General features: G+C 43.0%; 1 protein-coding gene across 12 annotated transcripts in view; it reads left to right on the top strand.

Annotated features, from left to right (window-relative positions):
* Window positions 1–11,362, top strand: part of LOC140199375 (poly(rC)-binding protein 3) — a 95,936-nt gene extending 84,574 nt beyond the window's left edge. For all 12 annotated transcript variants that reach the window (XM_072261348.1, XM_072261349.1, XM_072261350.1 and 9 more), the window contains exon 13: window positions 10,912–11,362. In XM_072261348.1, coding sequence (XP_072117449.1) covers window positions 10,912–10,948 — 37 coding nt within the window. In that variant the 3' untranslated portion in view covers window positions 10,949–11,362. The remainder of the gene's footprint in view (window positions 1–10,911) is intronic.
* The last annotated feature ends 2,460 nt before the right edge of the window (window positions 11,363–13,822 follow it).

The following is a 13,822-nucleotide window of genomic DNA, read 5'->3' as shown; positions in this document are numbered from 1 at the left end:
CGGGCCCTGAAGGCTCGCCCACATGTGGGACACAAGTGGGTGGGTGCTGTCGTGGCAGTGGATGCTGCTCGGGCCTTGCGCACAGCACGTTTTCGTTGCGCCTCGATGATGCGCCTGACTTCAGCTGCACAGGCTCCTGTGGTGATCTTGCTGCGCCAAGCTGGACGGTCGAGGGCAAGCGTCTCCCACGTGTTGATGTTGACACCCAGGCCTTTGAGGGACGCTTTAAGGCAGTGTTTGTAACGTTTCTTCTGCCCCCTGACTGAGCGCTTGCCCTGACACAGTTTTCCGTACAGCAGCTGCTTAGGCAATCGGCTGTCTGGCATTCTAACCACGTGTCCAACTCACCTGGCTTGGGCTTTCAGCAGGAGGGTGTAGACGCTGCAGAACCCAGCTCGTTCCAGGATTTCCGTGTTGGGGACTTTGTCCTGCCACCTGATGTGGAAGAGTCTGCGGAGACAGCTCAGGTGAAAGTGGTTGAGCTGTTTGGTGTGTCTGCTGTAGGCAGTCCAGGTCTCGCTGGCATAAAGGAGGGTGGTAAGGACCACTGCACAGTAGACCTTCAGCTTGGTGGTAAGGCTGAGTCCTCTCCACTCCCAGACGTTCTCACGGAGTCTCCCAAAGGCAGCACTGGCTTTGGCAATCCTGTTGTTGACCTCAGCGTCTATGTTCACTGCGCGAGAGAGTACGCTGCCCAGGTAGGTGAAGTTGTCGACTGCCTGGAGGCTCTGGCCCTTCACCGTGATGCGCGGCTCCTGGTATGGCTTTCCTGGGGCAGGCTGGTACATGACTTCGGTCTTTTTGGTGCTGATAGTGAGACCGAAGTTGTCGCAGGCTTGTGAGAAGCAGTCCATTTCACACTGCATCTCCTGCTCTGTGCTGGCATTGAGTGCGCAGTCATCAGCAAACAAGAAGTCTCTGATGTCAGTCTCTTGCACCTTTGTAACTGCCTGCAGGCGCCTAAGGTTGAACAACCTGCCGTCAGTCCTGTACCTGACGTGGATTCCTTCTTCGTAGTTACGGAAGGCATCTGTCAGCATGGCAGAGAATATCATACTGAACAGAGTCGGGGCAAGAACGCAGCCTTGTTTGATGCCATTTGTCACTGGGAAGGCCTCCGACTCGTTGCCGTCATCCAGAACTTTCACCATCATACCGTCGTGGAACTGCCGGACGATTGTGATGAACTTGCTGGGGCAGCCAAACTTCTCCGTGATCTTCCACAAACCTTCTCTGCTGACCATATCGAAAGCCTTGGTTAGATCGACAAAGGTCACGAAGAGGTCGCTGTGTTGCTCCTGGCATTTTTCCTGGAGTTGGCGCGCAGCAAAAATCAGGTCCGCGGTCCCACGTTCAGCACGGAAGCCGCAGTGGCTTTCTGGGAGCAGACCTTGCTCAAGATGTTGGAGAAGGCGGTTGAGCAGGACGCGGGCCAGAATCTTCCCCGCAGTGGACAAGAGGGAGATGCCTCGGTGGTTGTCGCAAGACTGGCGGTTGCCTTTCCTCTTGTAGATGTGGACTATGCTGGCATCTTTCAGCTGTTGCGGGACCTGTCCCTTTTTCCATTTGGACTGGAAGAGAACAGTCAGCTTTTGCATCATGACAGGGCCTCCTGCTTTGTATACCTCAGCAGGGATTGCATCAGGTCCTGGCGCTTTGCCACAGGAGAGTTGCTTCACTGCCTTCCTGACTTCATCTACTGTGGGGAGGGTGTTGAGGTTCTTGTTGATCTCTACCTGGGGCAGGCGGGCAATGGCCTCATCGTTGATGTCGGCAGGGCGGTTAAGGACGTTGTTAAAGTGCTCAGCCCACCGATCCAGAATCTGCTGCTTCTCTGTCAGCAGCTGCGTCTCATCTGCGTTGAGGAGGGGTGAGGAGCCGGAGGACTGGGGTCCGTATACAGCCTTAAGCGCATCGTAGAAGCGCTTTATGTCGTGGCTGTCTGCATAGCCCTGGATTTCATCGGCCTTCTTGCTGAACCAGCTGTCCTGCATCTCGTGAAGTTTTTTCTGCACCTTTCTCCTTGCGTTGGTAAAGGCATCTTTCTTGGCTAGTGATGTGGGGTCGTTCTGATGCGCTCTGTAATGTTGATGTTTCTCCGTTAGTAGTGCCTGTATTTCTTCATCATTCTCATCGAAACAGTCTTGGTTTCTTTGGGTTGCTGGTCCGAGATGTTCGAGGGCGGTAGTGTAGACAGCGTTTCTGAAGGTTGTCCACTGTTCCTCAACGCTGGTCCCATCTTCCTGTGGTGTGTCTGGCAGTCTGCCTTCAAGGTCATCGACGAATTCTTCTGCAACCCTGCTGCTTTTCAGCTTGGAGACATTCAGCCTCTTTGCAGTCTTCTGAACTTGGACACAATGAGGCGGTGTTCGGTCCAGCAGTCGGCACCACACATGGCTCTTGTCACTCTGACATCCATTCTGTCCCTCTTCCTGGTGATGATGTAGTCAATCAGATGCCAGTGCTTCGAGCGTGGGTGCATCCATGACGTCTTCTTACGGGTGGGTAAGCGGAACAGGATGTTGGTGATGACAAGGTCGTGTGTGGCACATGTCTTGAGGAGCAGAAGGCCGTTGCTGTTACACTTGCCAGTGCCGTGTCTTCCAATGAATCGGTAATTTGAAAGACAAAGGGGTGGGGAGGGGAAGCATTGACGTCATAGCCCTGAGAACAATGGGTGGTAGAAGAAGGAGGTGGAACCATGAGGGAGCTGGGGGAGGGGGGTAGAGTGAAATAGGGATAGAAATTCTTTGGCTCCTCCCATTTCTTTCAAACAAAAGGTGTAACCATGGACACTTGCATGGGTCCCAGCTATGCCTACATTTTTGTTGGCTACATGGAGCAGTCTTTTATTCCAAGACTGCACTGGCATCCATCCCCCACTTATCCTACACTACATCAACAACTGCACTGGTGCTGCTTCCTGTACCCATGCTGAACTTGTCGTTGACTTCATCAACTTTACCTCTAACTTCCACCCTGCCCTCAAATTTACCTGGTCCACTTCCAACATCTCCCTCCCCTTTTTTAATCTCTTTGTCGCTCTCTCTCTCTCTGGAGATAGCTTATCTACTGATGTCTATTAGTCATAGTCATACTTTACTGATCCCGGGGGAAATTGGTTTTCGTTACAGTTGCACCATAAATAATAGTAATAACACCATAAATAGTTAAATAGTAATATGTAAATTATGCCAGGAAATAAGTCCAGGACCAGCCTATTGGCTCAGGGTGTCTGACCCACAGACTCTCACAGCTACCTAAACTATACCTCCTCCCACCCTGTTACTTGTAATATACCATCCCCTTCTCTCATTTCCTCTTGTTTCAATAAAATTATAATGAAAGTGTATATACCAAATTTACAGTTACAGAAAAAAGGAAAAAAAGGCCCATTACAGTTAAACCAGTCTGATGTGCACAAACATTGAAGCTCATTTCTGGGGTAGTGGGGGTGTATCACTTTACTCATGCACTGGACCCATGATCTGCGTGAAAGCAACCGCCACAGTCCAAGTTCCCTCGAAGCCGGTTCATTCGAGATGGTCTTACTCAGGAGTATTGACCCTTCCCACCTCCTTGGAGCCATTCATCTGCACTAACCACTTCTTGCAATGGGAACTCTCCTCCCAATGGCATTTTGTGGCATCTTTCTTTGTTCCGCAGTTCCCACCAGAAGGACCCCAACCAGACTACAGTCCTTTTGAAATCTCTTCCCGCCCAGTTCTGTTGAGCCTTCTCTGCATCCCATAACCCTGTATCCAACATTTCTAAGTTGGATAACATGGTTCCTTATCTTCATGTGAAGCCAAAACACTCTTGCTAGCACAACACACTGCTTTCTAAAACTGCTAAAATAAAATAAATACCTCACAGCATGGCAGTAGAAATCTTAATCTTACATGCATGTGTGTTTGTATGTATGTGTGTGTATATATACACACACGCACATGGAGAGGCATGCACGCACACAGACACAGACGGACACACACACCATATATAATACAGCTACTATATAGACATCCACAGCATAGTAAATTTTAAATTGACCTATTCAGGCCCATGGAGGATTTTTTACTCTTGAATAATAACATCTTTCCTGATGGGTTGGGGGGGGGGGGTGTGTGGAAGAGGAGGTCACTCTGCTTGGCAGAGTGAGATGTGTGGCTCTAAAACAGTATCGGGTTTTGGGCCTTGTCTGTGGCGATTGTAGGATTGACTCTGGGACTGCAGGCAGTAGTTATGGCAGCTTTGGATACTTACGGCATGCTTCACTGGATGATGTGGAACACAAATGTGTGAGTACATTGTCTGTTGTCACCATTTCCTTTAGGTTCTGGAAAGCCACCTCCCTTTGCTTTGACCATTGCCGTTTCTTCCCATTCTGTTATGAGTTCAAGGGGTGGAGCACCATAGCCACATGTGACAAGAAACTGTTATAGTAATTGTCAAATCCTGAAAAGGACTGCAAATATAATGTGTTCTTTGGCCTTGGGGAATCCTTCACTGCTTGAATTGTCTCAGCACACTTGTGTAATACTTGGGCATTAATGGTAGGACCGCAATAAGTGTTGCTTGGTTTACAGAATACACACTTGTTGCATCTTGCTCTGAGCACATAATCTGAACTCGTGCGTATCACGTGGTAGTGTCATGACGTATGCAATTCACGTATTTTTACATGTAACTTGTAATGAATTACTTAAGCAAACGATATTGAGTAATATTGTAAATATTATTTTTATATATATATCAGCTTGCTGTTGCACACAGAAAACAGGTGGCTGTCAAAAACAAACTGGCTGACAAGCTTTTATGCGCTTTTTGAAACTAAAAAACGTCTTAGAAGATGCGAATGCTTCATTCAGTAATCAAGTTAAGAATATTAGGCATGACATTGTGAATAATTCTGACAAATAACTAAAGTTTCATGAAACTAATCTTCAATTGCAAAGCAAGGTGTGAATCTTATCAAAGTCAAATTAGTCATTTACACATTTCTGTCTAACTTAACCCTATATAAGTGCAACATTGGCTGTCACAACCTTTTCCAATTTCCAAGCCTCTTGAGTTGGAAGAGGAAGAAAGAATACCAGATGATGAATACCTGGGTAAGCTACGTAAAGACATGTTGGAGATTTCAGGATCGTCTCTTGATCCAAGTTCCAGATTAGGTAATAAATCCATTCCTGAACACTTGTAATGAGGAATTAACAGGTAGCATGGAGGAGAACTGATCTCGCTACAAAGTTGAGCTGAAGCTGAGGTTTTTTTAAAAAAAAGCGTATAAGACTTCTGTTTGCAGAAAGAAATCCCTGAACACTATCCTGCACTGTGGAAGAAGGTCAGGATGTTCTTTATTGCCTGTCCAATATCATAGTTAGTGGAGTACACTTTCAGTACAGGCACCCTAATTTCTGTCAAAGCAATGAAACAGACTGCCAATTACTGAACCTGAAGATCTGAGACTCCTGAGTAACATTCAGCCTGATTTTGAGAAGCTGATCTCACTGCACCAAGCCCATCCTTCTCATTGAAAGGTGAAAAAGCATGAAATGCATAGTTGAACTACTAAGAAATTAAACCACTTCTTAAGTGGGAGGGTGAACAGTCAGAAGTCGTGGTCCATGTAGGTACCAATGACATGGGTAGGACGAGGGTCGAGTTTCTGCATAGGGAGTTCAGGGAATTAGGTGCTAAGTTAAAGGGCAGGGCCTTCAGGATTGTGATCTCAGGATTGCTACCTGTGCTATGTGTTAGTGAGGCCAGAACTAGGAATATTATACAGTTTAATACATGGCAGAGTTGGTGTAGTAGGGAGGGCATAAGATTTTTGGGTTATTGGGTTCTCTTTCAGGGAGGATTGGACCTGTACAGAAGGGACAGTTTGTACCTGAATTAGAGGGGGAATAATATCCTAGTGGGAAGGTTTGTTAATGTTGCATGGTGGAGTTGAAACTAGAGTTGCAGGGGGATTGGGAACCAGAGTGCCAGAACAGTTGGTGGAGAGGTTGTGGAGGCAAAGTAGGTAATCAGAAGTTGAACATAGTGCAGCTAGTGTCCTTAGCTGTCTATATTTCAATGCAAGAAGTATCCTAGAAAAGGCGGAAGATGAGGTAGCTGGTTTACAAACAGAGGCAAAGTGTCGATGTGTAGTGAGAAGAGGCTGTTGACAGGGCAAAGTTGCAGTCAACAGGATGAGTTTCAACATAAGCGGGACAAAATCGAAAAGGGTGAATCCTGGACTGTTAGTGTTATATTTGAATGTGCGCAGTGTATGGAATAAGGTGATGAACTTACAGCACAGTTGCAGATTGGCAGGTGTGATATTGTAGGCATCACTGAATCACTGAAGATTATAGGTGGGAGTTTAATGTCCAAGGATAAACATTGTATTGAAAGGATGGGCAGGAAGGCAGAGGGGACAGCATTTCTCTGTTGGTAAAACAAAAATGAAATAAAATAATTTAAAAAGAGGTGACATGGGATTGGAAGGTGTTGAATCATTGTGGATGGAGCTAAGGACCTGGAAGGGTAAAAATGTCCTGATGGGTGTTGTATACAGACCCCCCAAAGTAAGGATATGGCCTATAAATTACAACGGGAGATAGAAAATGCATGCCATAAGGGCAATGTTACAATAATCATGGGGGACTTCAATATGCAAGTAAATTGGGGAAATCAGATTGTTGCTACATTCCAGGAGGGGAATTTCTAGAGTGCCTAAATGGCTCTTTAGAGCAGCTTGTAATTGAGTCCACTAGGGGAATCAGCTATTCTGGATTGGGTGCTGTGCAATGAACCAGAATTGATTAGAGAGCTTAAGGTAGAAGAATCCTTGTGGACAAGTGACCATAATTTGAACAAATTCACCCTGAAATTTGAGAAGGGGGAGCTAATGTCAAATGTATCAGTATTACAATGGAGTAAAGGGAATTACAGAGGCATGAGAGAGGAGTTGGCCAGAATCGACTGGAAAAAAACACTGGCAAGGATGATGGCAGGGCAGCAATGGCTGGAATTTCTGGAAGCAATTTGGAAGGCACAGGACATGTACATCTCAAAGAGGAAGAAGTGTTATAAAGAAAAGATAACACCACTGTGGCTAACGAAAGATGTCAAAGCCAAAGAGAGGACATATAATAGAGCAAAAACTAGTGGGAAGTTAAAGGATTGGGAAGCTTTCAAATACCAACAGGAGGTAACTAAAAAAAGGCCATTTAAGAGGTTAAAGATGGAATATGAAAGTAAACTTGCTATAATATTACAGAGGATGCCAAAAGTTTTCTTGGATACATAAAGTGTAAAAAGAGAGGTGAGATTGAATATCAGACTGCTGGAAAACTATGCTGGAGAGATAGTAATGGGGACAACGAATTGAATAAGTATTTTGTGTCTGTCTTCACTGGAAGATGTTAGCAGTATGGTGGAAGTTCCAGGTGTTGGGTCATGAAATGTCTGAAGTTACCATAACTAGAGACAAGGTTTTGGAGAAGCTGAAAGGAGTGAAGGTAGATAAGTCACCTGGACCATGTGGTGTACAACCCAGGGTTCTAAAAGTGTTGGCTGAAGAGATTGTGGAGACACCAGTAATGATCTTTCAAGAATCACTAGATTCTGGGATAGTTCTGGAAGACTGGAAAATTGCAAATGTCACACCACTCTTCAAGAGGGAGGGAGGCAGAAGAAAGGAACCTATAAGCCAGTTAGTGTGACCTCAGCGGTTGGGAAGATGTTGGAGTCAATCATTAAAGATGAGGTCTCAGTGTACTAGACACATGATAGAATAGGCTGTAGTCAGCATAGGAACATAAGAAATAGGTGCAGGAGTAGGCCATTCGGCCCTTCGAGCCTACACCGCCATTCAGTATGATCATGGCTGATCATCCAACTCAGAACCCTGTACCTGCCTTCTCTCCATACCTCCTGATCCCTTTATCCACAAGGGCCATATCTAACTCCCTCTTAAATATAGCCAATGAACTGGCCTCAACTGTTTCCTGTGGCAGAGAATTCCACAGATTCACCACTCTGTGTGAAGAAGTTTTTCCTCATCTCGGTCCTAAAAGGCTTCCCCTTTATCCTTAAAGGAAAATCTTGCCTGACAAATCTTGCAATTCTTTGAAGAAATAACAAGCAGGATAGACAACGGAGAATTGGTTGATGTTGTGTACTTGGATTTTCAGAAGGCCTTGACAAGTTGCCACAAATGAGGCTGCTTAACAAGCTATGTGCCCGTGATATTACAGGAAAGATTCTAGCATGGATAAAACAGTGGCTGATTGGCAGGAGGCAGAGTGGGAATAAAGGGAGTTTTTTCTGGTTGGCCACCAGTGAATAGTGGTGTTCCACAGGGGTCTATGGTGTGACTGATTCTTTTTATGTTACCTGTCAGTGACTTGGATGATGGAATTGGCTTTGTTGCAAAGTTTGCAGACAATATGAAGATGGGTGGAGTGACATGTAGTTCGAGGAAGTAGAGAGGCTACAGAAGGACTTGGACAGATTAGGAGAATGGGAAAAGAAACGGCAGGTGGACTACAATGTTGGGAAGTGTATGGTCATACACTTCGGTAGGAGAAATGAAAGGGTTGGCTCTTTTCTAAATGGAGAAAAAATACAAGAATACTTGGGAGTCCTTGTGCAGGATTCCCTAAAGGTTAATTTGCAGGTTGAGTCTGTGGTGAGGAAGGCAAATGCAATATTAGCATTAATTTCAAGAGGACTAGAATATAAAAGCAAGGGTGTACTGCTGAGACTTTATAAAATCACTGGTGAGGCCTCATGTGGAGTATTGTGTGCAGTTTTTGGCCTCTTAGAAAGGATATGTTAAAACTGGAGAGGTTTCAAAGAAAGTTCACGAAAATGATTCCAGGATTGAATGGCTTGTCATATGAAGAGCATTTGATTGTTTAATAGAATTCAGAAGAATGAGGGGTGACCTCATTGAGAGGTATCTAATGGTGAAAGGCCCTGATGAGTGGATGTGGAGAGGATGTTTGCGAGTGTCTAAGACCAGAAGACATAGCTCAGAATGGAGTGGCATCCTTTCAGAACAGAGATGAGGAACTTCTTTAGATAGAATGGTGAATCTGGAATTCTTTGCCAATGGCAATTGTGGGGGGGGGGCAAGTCTTAATGCATATTTAAGACAGGTTGATAGATTCTTGATTCATCAGGGTAAGAAGGGATACGGGGAAAAGGCAGGAGATTGGGGCTGAGAGGAAATTTGGGTCAGCCATGATGAGCAGATTTGATGCACCAAATGACCTAATTCTGTTCCTCTATCTTCTGGTCTTAGTCTAATATACAATAAAATTGTTGATGAAAATGTTTTTACTAGTATTAAATAAAGAAATAATTTTACTTGTAGGTTTAAGTATATTTGAACAATTTATGCAATTATTTGCAACTGTTTTAAATGTGAATTTTCTTTCACTGTGCATCGCAAATCGAAATTCTCTTGTGTAATGGTCAGTTAGGGAGAACGTGATCGGGTTGCATCATACAACACAGCACATAACAAACAAATGAAACTAGTATGTTTTGGTTTTGAAATGTTCTGTGTAAGTGTGGATTTCATTATTTCATTATATGTCCTCTAGTTGAATTAGTCTAACCTCTCCTTATGCTTTCTCTCTTTTTAGCCAAAGATAGAAGGTTATTTAGCTACTAGTCCTTTGCCACTACATCCTTTTCTGATGAACTATTAAATCTGTAGAAGTGCCTATGCAACTTTATAAAACACAAATGTTTATTTTAGGAGAAACATTTAATTGCAGTTTCTTTGATACCCCATGCCCACTTTATTAGGTACAACCTGTACCTAATAAAGTGGCCACTGAGTGTATATTCATGGTCTTCTGCTGTAGTCCATCTGCTTTAAGGTTCAATATGTTGTGTGATCAGAGATGCTCTTCTGCATACCACTGTTGTAATGCGTGGTTATTTGAGCTACTGTCACCATATCAGCTTAAGCCAGTCTGGCCGTTCTCCTCTGACCTCTTCCATTAACAGAACTGCTGCTCACTGGATGTTTTGTTTTTCACACCATTTTCTGTATCTCCAGATCTCCAGAGACTGTGTGTGTGTTCATGTTCCCAAGAGATCAGCAGTTTCTGAGATGCTCAAGCCATGCCGTCTGGCACCAGCAATCAATCATTCCATGGTCAAAGTCACTTGGATCACATCCCCCCCCCCCCCCCCCCCCCATTTTGATGTTTGGTCTGAATAACTGAACCTCTCGACCACATCTGCATGCTTTTCTGCTTTGAGTTGCTGCATGATCGTCTCATTAGATACTTGCATTAATGAGCAGGTGTACCTAAAAGTGGTCACTGTAGTGTTTACCTGGATGTGCCAGATGTTCTCTGATATTCCCAAGTGGCATGTTCTCATCACTTGTTAAACTTGTTCTTGTCCATTAGCTTATTTTGGTAACGTTCTCCCAAAGTGAATGGAAAAGCAAGCAATTCACTCCAAAGCTATGATACAATGAATAATGAGCCAATTATTTCCTGAGCTCACTTTGTATCAGCATGTACCATTTATGTTCTGAAGAGTGCATGAGTAGATATTAAAGAAAGCAAAGTGAGTTTTCCATTAAGTTTTGGAATCCTTTATCATTCCTGAATCAGATTGTAGTGTTACTATAAATATAGATCGCCAGATAAATGTTTGGAAATGAGATGCTGTGACTTTAATTAAAGTATTCTGCCTATTTCAGTTAAGAATTTACAAGAAATAATACTAATGTAAAAGTAAGAAAAACAGATGAAAGATTAAAAAGATATGTTAAGTTGATGAAGAATGTAAAAGCTTATGTGAACCATAAATACCAGGGCTAAAATGTACTGTGACCTGTCTATTTTTGCTTAGAACGACTCATTTTTGTTTTTGTATCTCTTTTAGGCTAACATCTGAAGTTTCTGGAATGGGCCCTCTGTAATTGTTTATGCAGCTCCCTCTGCTCTCGGTGTCATGTTGCCCACCTGCGAAAACCACAAGCAACCTGCTTCCACTTGTTTGTAAAATTTGTATATTACAGTTCTGCCTCATAGAAAATAGATAAAATGTTAAATTTTAAGGAATTATTCTGAAATTCTTTTTAAATCCAGTCCCCCTTAACTAAACCCAACTACCCCACTTCTTGTTTTAATGTAAGTTTTTTCTTTCGACATTAACTTAAATTAACAATCGCTTGCAAAAATTGTATTTGAAGACTATTTTCTCTGTATACTTTTTAGTTTAGTAATTACTGGTAACATGATTGCAACCTTTTTATATTAAAAAAATAAACCTTGATGTTATCCAATTATTTGAAGTTCTATCTGGATGTAATAAAGGAAGGTACATGACGATATGTGATGAAATTCAGATTTATTATACATGTCACTCACCTCGTCTGCTGTCAGCTGCTATTAAAAGGTATGTATCATTTATAATACTATGGAATGACAAATGCCTTTGTCACTGAATATTCTGGTAGATGTATGGACTGGGTCACATGTAAATAATTATATTTATAGGCATTAAAAAAACTCTGAAAAATTGTTCAGAAATCACTTGTTCAGCAACTGCTCACCAGAGGTCCTTAATTGCTTTTAAGTGCATTGGGACGCTGTTCCTCAGGTTTCCTTTAAAATAACTTAGTTTGCCTGATAAGTTATACTACTGTGTAACCTGTAGGGTTTAAAAATGAGTTAATAATATTTTGGTATTAATAGGAACTAAGTTCAAAGTAAATTTCATTATCAAAGTACATTTATGTCACCATATACAACCCTGAGATTCTATTTCTTGTGGGCATACTCAACAAATCTATAGTAACTATAACAGGATCAATGAAAGATCAATCAGAGTGCAGATGATGATAAACTACAAATGCAAATATAAATAAATAATGACAACATGAGATAATGAAATAAGGAGCCCTTAAAGTGAGATCATTGGTTGTGAGACCCTTTCAATGACAGGGCAAGTGCATGTAGTTATCTTCTTTTATTCAACAGCCTGATACTTGAGTGGTATTAACTGTTTTTGAACCCTGTGGTGCATGTCCTGAAGGCTCTTGTACCTTCTACCTAATGGCAGCAGCAAGAAAAGAGCACAACTTGGGTGGTGGGGATCTCTGGGCGCTTTCCTACAACATTGTTTGATGTAGATGTGCTCAATGGTTGGAAGGGCTTTACCTGTGATGTACTGGGCCAAATCCACTACCTTTTGTAGGATATTTCATTCAAAAGCATTGGTGTTTCCATACCAAGCTGTGATGCAGCCAATCAATATACTCTCCACAGCACATCTATAAAAGCTTGTCAAAGTTTTAATGTCATGCTGAATATCTGCAGATCCTAAATAGTAGAGGTGCTGTTGTGTTTTCTGCACAATTGCACTTGGGTAATGGTTCTGGACAGGTCCTAAAATAGTAACACTCAGGAATTTAAAGTTGCTATTCCTCTCTGCCTCTGATCCTCCAATGAGGACTGGCTCATGGACCTTTGTTTCCCTCCCTTGAAGTCTATAATCAGTTCCTTGGTCTTGTTGACGTTGAGTGAGAGTTTATTATTATGACACCACTCAGCCAAATTTTTATTCTCCCTCCTGAATGCTGATTCATCACTACCTTTGATTTGGGCAACAACAATGGTGTCATTAGCAAACTTAATTTGGCATTGGAGCTTACTTGGCCACGCAGTTATGGTTGTAAACCGTGTAGAGCGGGGGTTAAGCACACAGTCACACCTGTACTGATGGAGATCATGGAGGAGATGTTGCCAATCCAGGCTGTCTGGGGTCTACAAGTAAGAACTAACATGAGAAAATATACAGATGATGGAAATCCAAGCAACACACGCAAAATGCTGCAGGAAATGCAGGTCAGGCAGCATCAATTGGAAAGAGTAAACAGTCAATATTTCAGGCTGATACATACTGGAAAAAAAGAGGAAGTCTGAACAAGAAGATGGGGGGAGAGAAAGTAGTAGTTAGTCCAAGATGGAAGGTGATAGGTGAAACTGGGAGGGGGTAAAGTAAAGAGATGGGAAGCTGAATGGTGAAAAAGATAAAGGTCTGGAGATGTGGGTTCCTGACAGGAGAGGGTAGAAGACCGTGGAAGAAAGGAAGTGGGAAGAACACCAGAGGGAGGTGATGGGCAAGTAAGGGGATAAGGTTAGAGAGTGGAATGGTGAAAAGGGGGAGGGGAGAAATTACTGGAAGTTTGAGAAATCCATGTTTATGCCATCAGGTTGGAAGCTATTCAGACCAAAGATCAGGTGTTGCTCCTCCAACTTGAGTGTGGCCTCATCGTGGCAGTAGAGGAGGCCATGGACTGGCATGTCAGAATTGGAATGGGTGGCCACGGAGATCTTGCTTTTTCTGACAGGCTTGGTGCTCAACAAAGCAGAATTGAGGATCCAACTGCACAAGGAAATATTGAGGCCAAGGTCTTGGAGCTAATTGATTATTTCCTTGTATTCAGAAGTAAGGAAAATCTGCTGCTCCAGCATCTAAGTCCCAAGAATTATCAAGTGTTTTACTGTAACACCATTTAGAGTAGCAATTAGTCCCAAGCTGCTTCATGGTTTTAATTAAACAAAATTTGAACCTGTTTTACAGGAGATGTTCAGGCAATCCAGAAACTCGGTTAAAATTGTTTTAAATATTGTAAATTGAAGGGAAGGTGGGTTGGGGGCAATTTAAAGGGACAATTCCAGAGTCCTCTGAGAGAGAGCTGAATTCATAACTGTCAAAGACAGTAAATGTGTTGTAAAGAATCAACAGAGCAGAATTAGAAAACATGTCTTAGTGTTTAGGTCTGGAA

This window comes from Mobula birostris, chromosome 6 (genome assembly GCF_030028105.1).
Source record: "Mobula birostris isolate sMobBir1 chromosome 6, sMobBir1.hap1, whole genome shotgun sequence".
Taxonomy (NCBI): domain Eukaryota; kingdom Metazoa; phylum Chordata; class Chondrichthyes; order Myliobatiformes; family Myliobatidae; genus Mobula; species Mobula birostris.
Note: the sequence above shows the minus strand (reverse complement) of the source record. Positions and strands in the feature narration are given on the sequence as shown.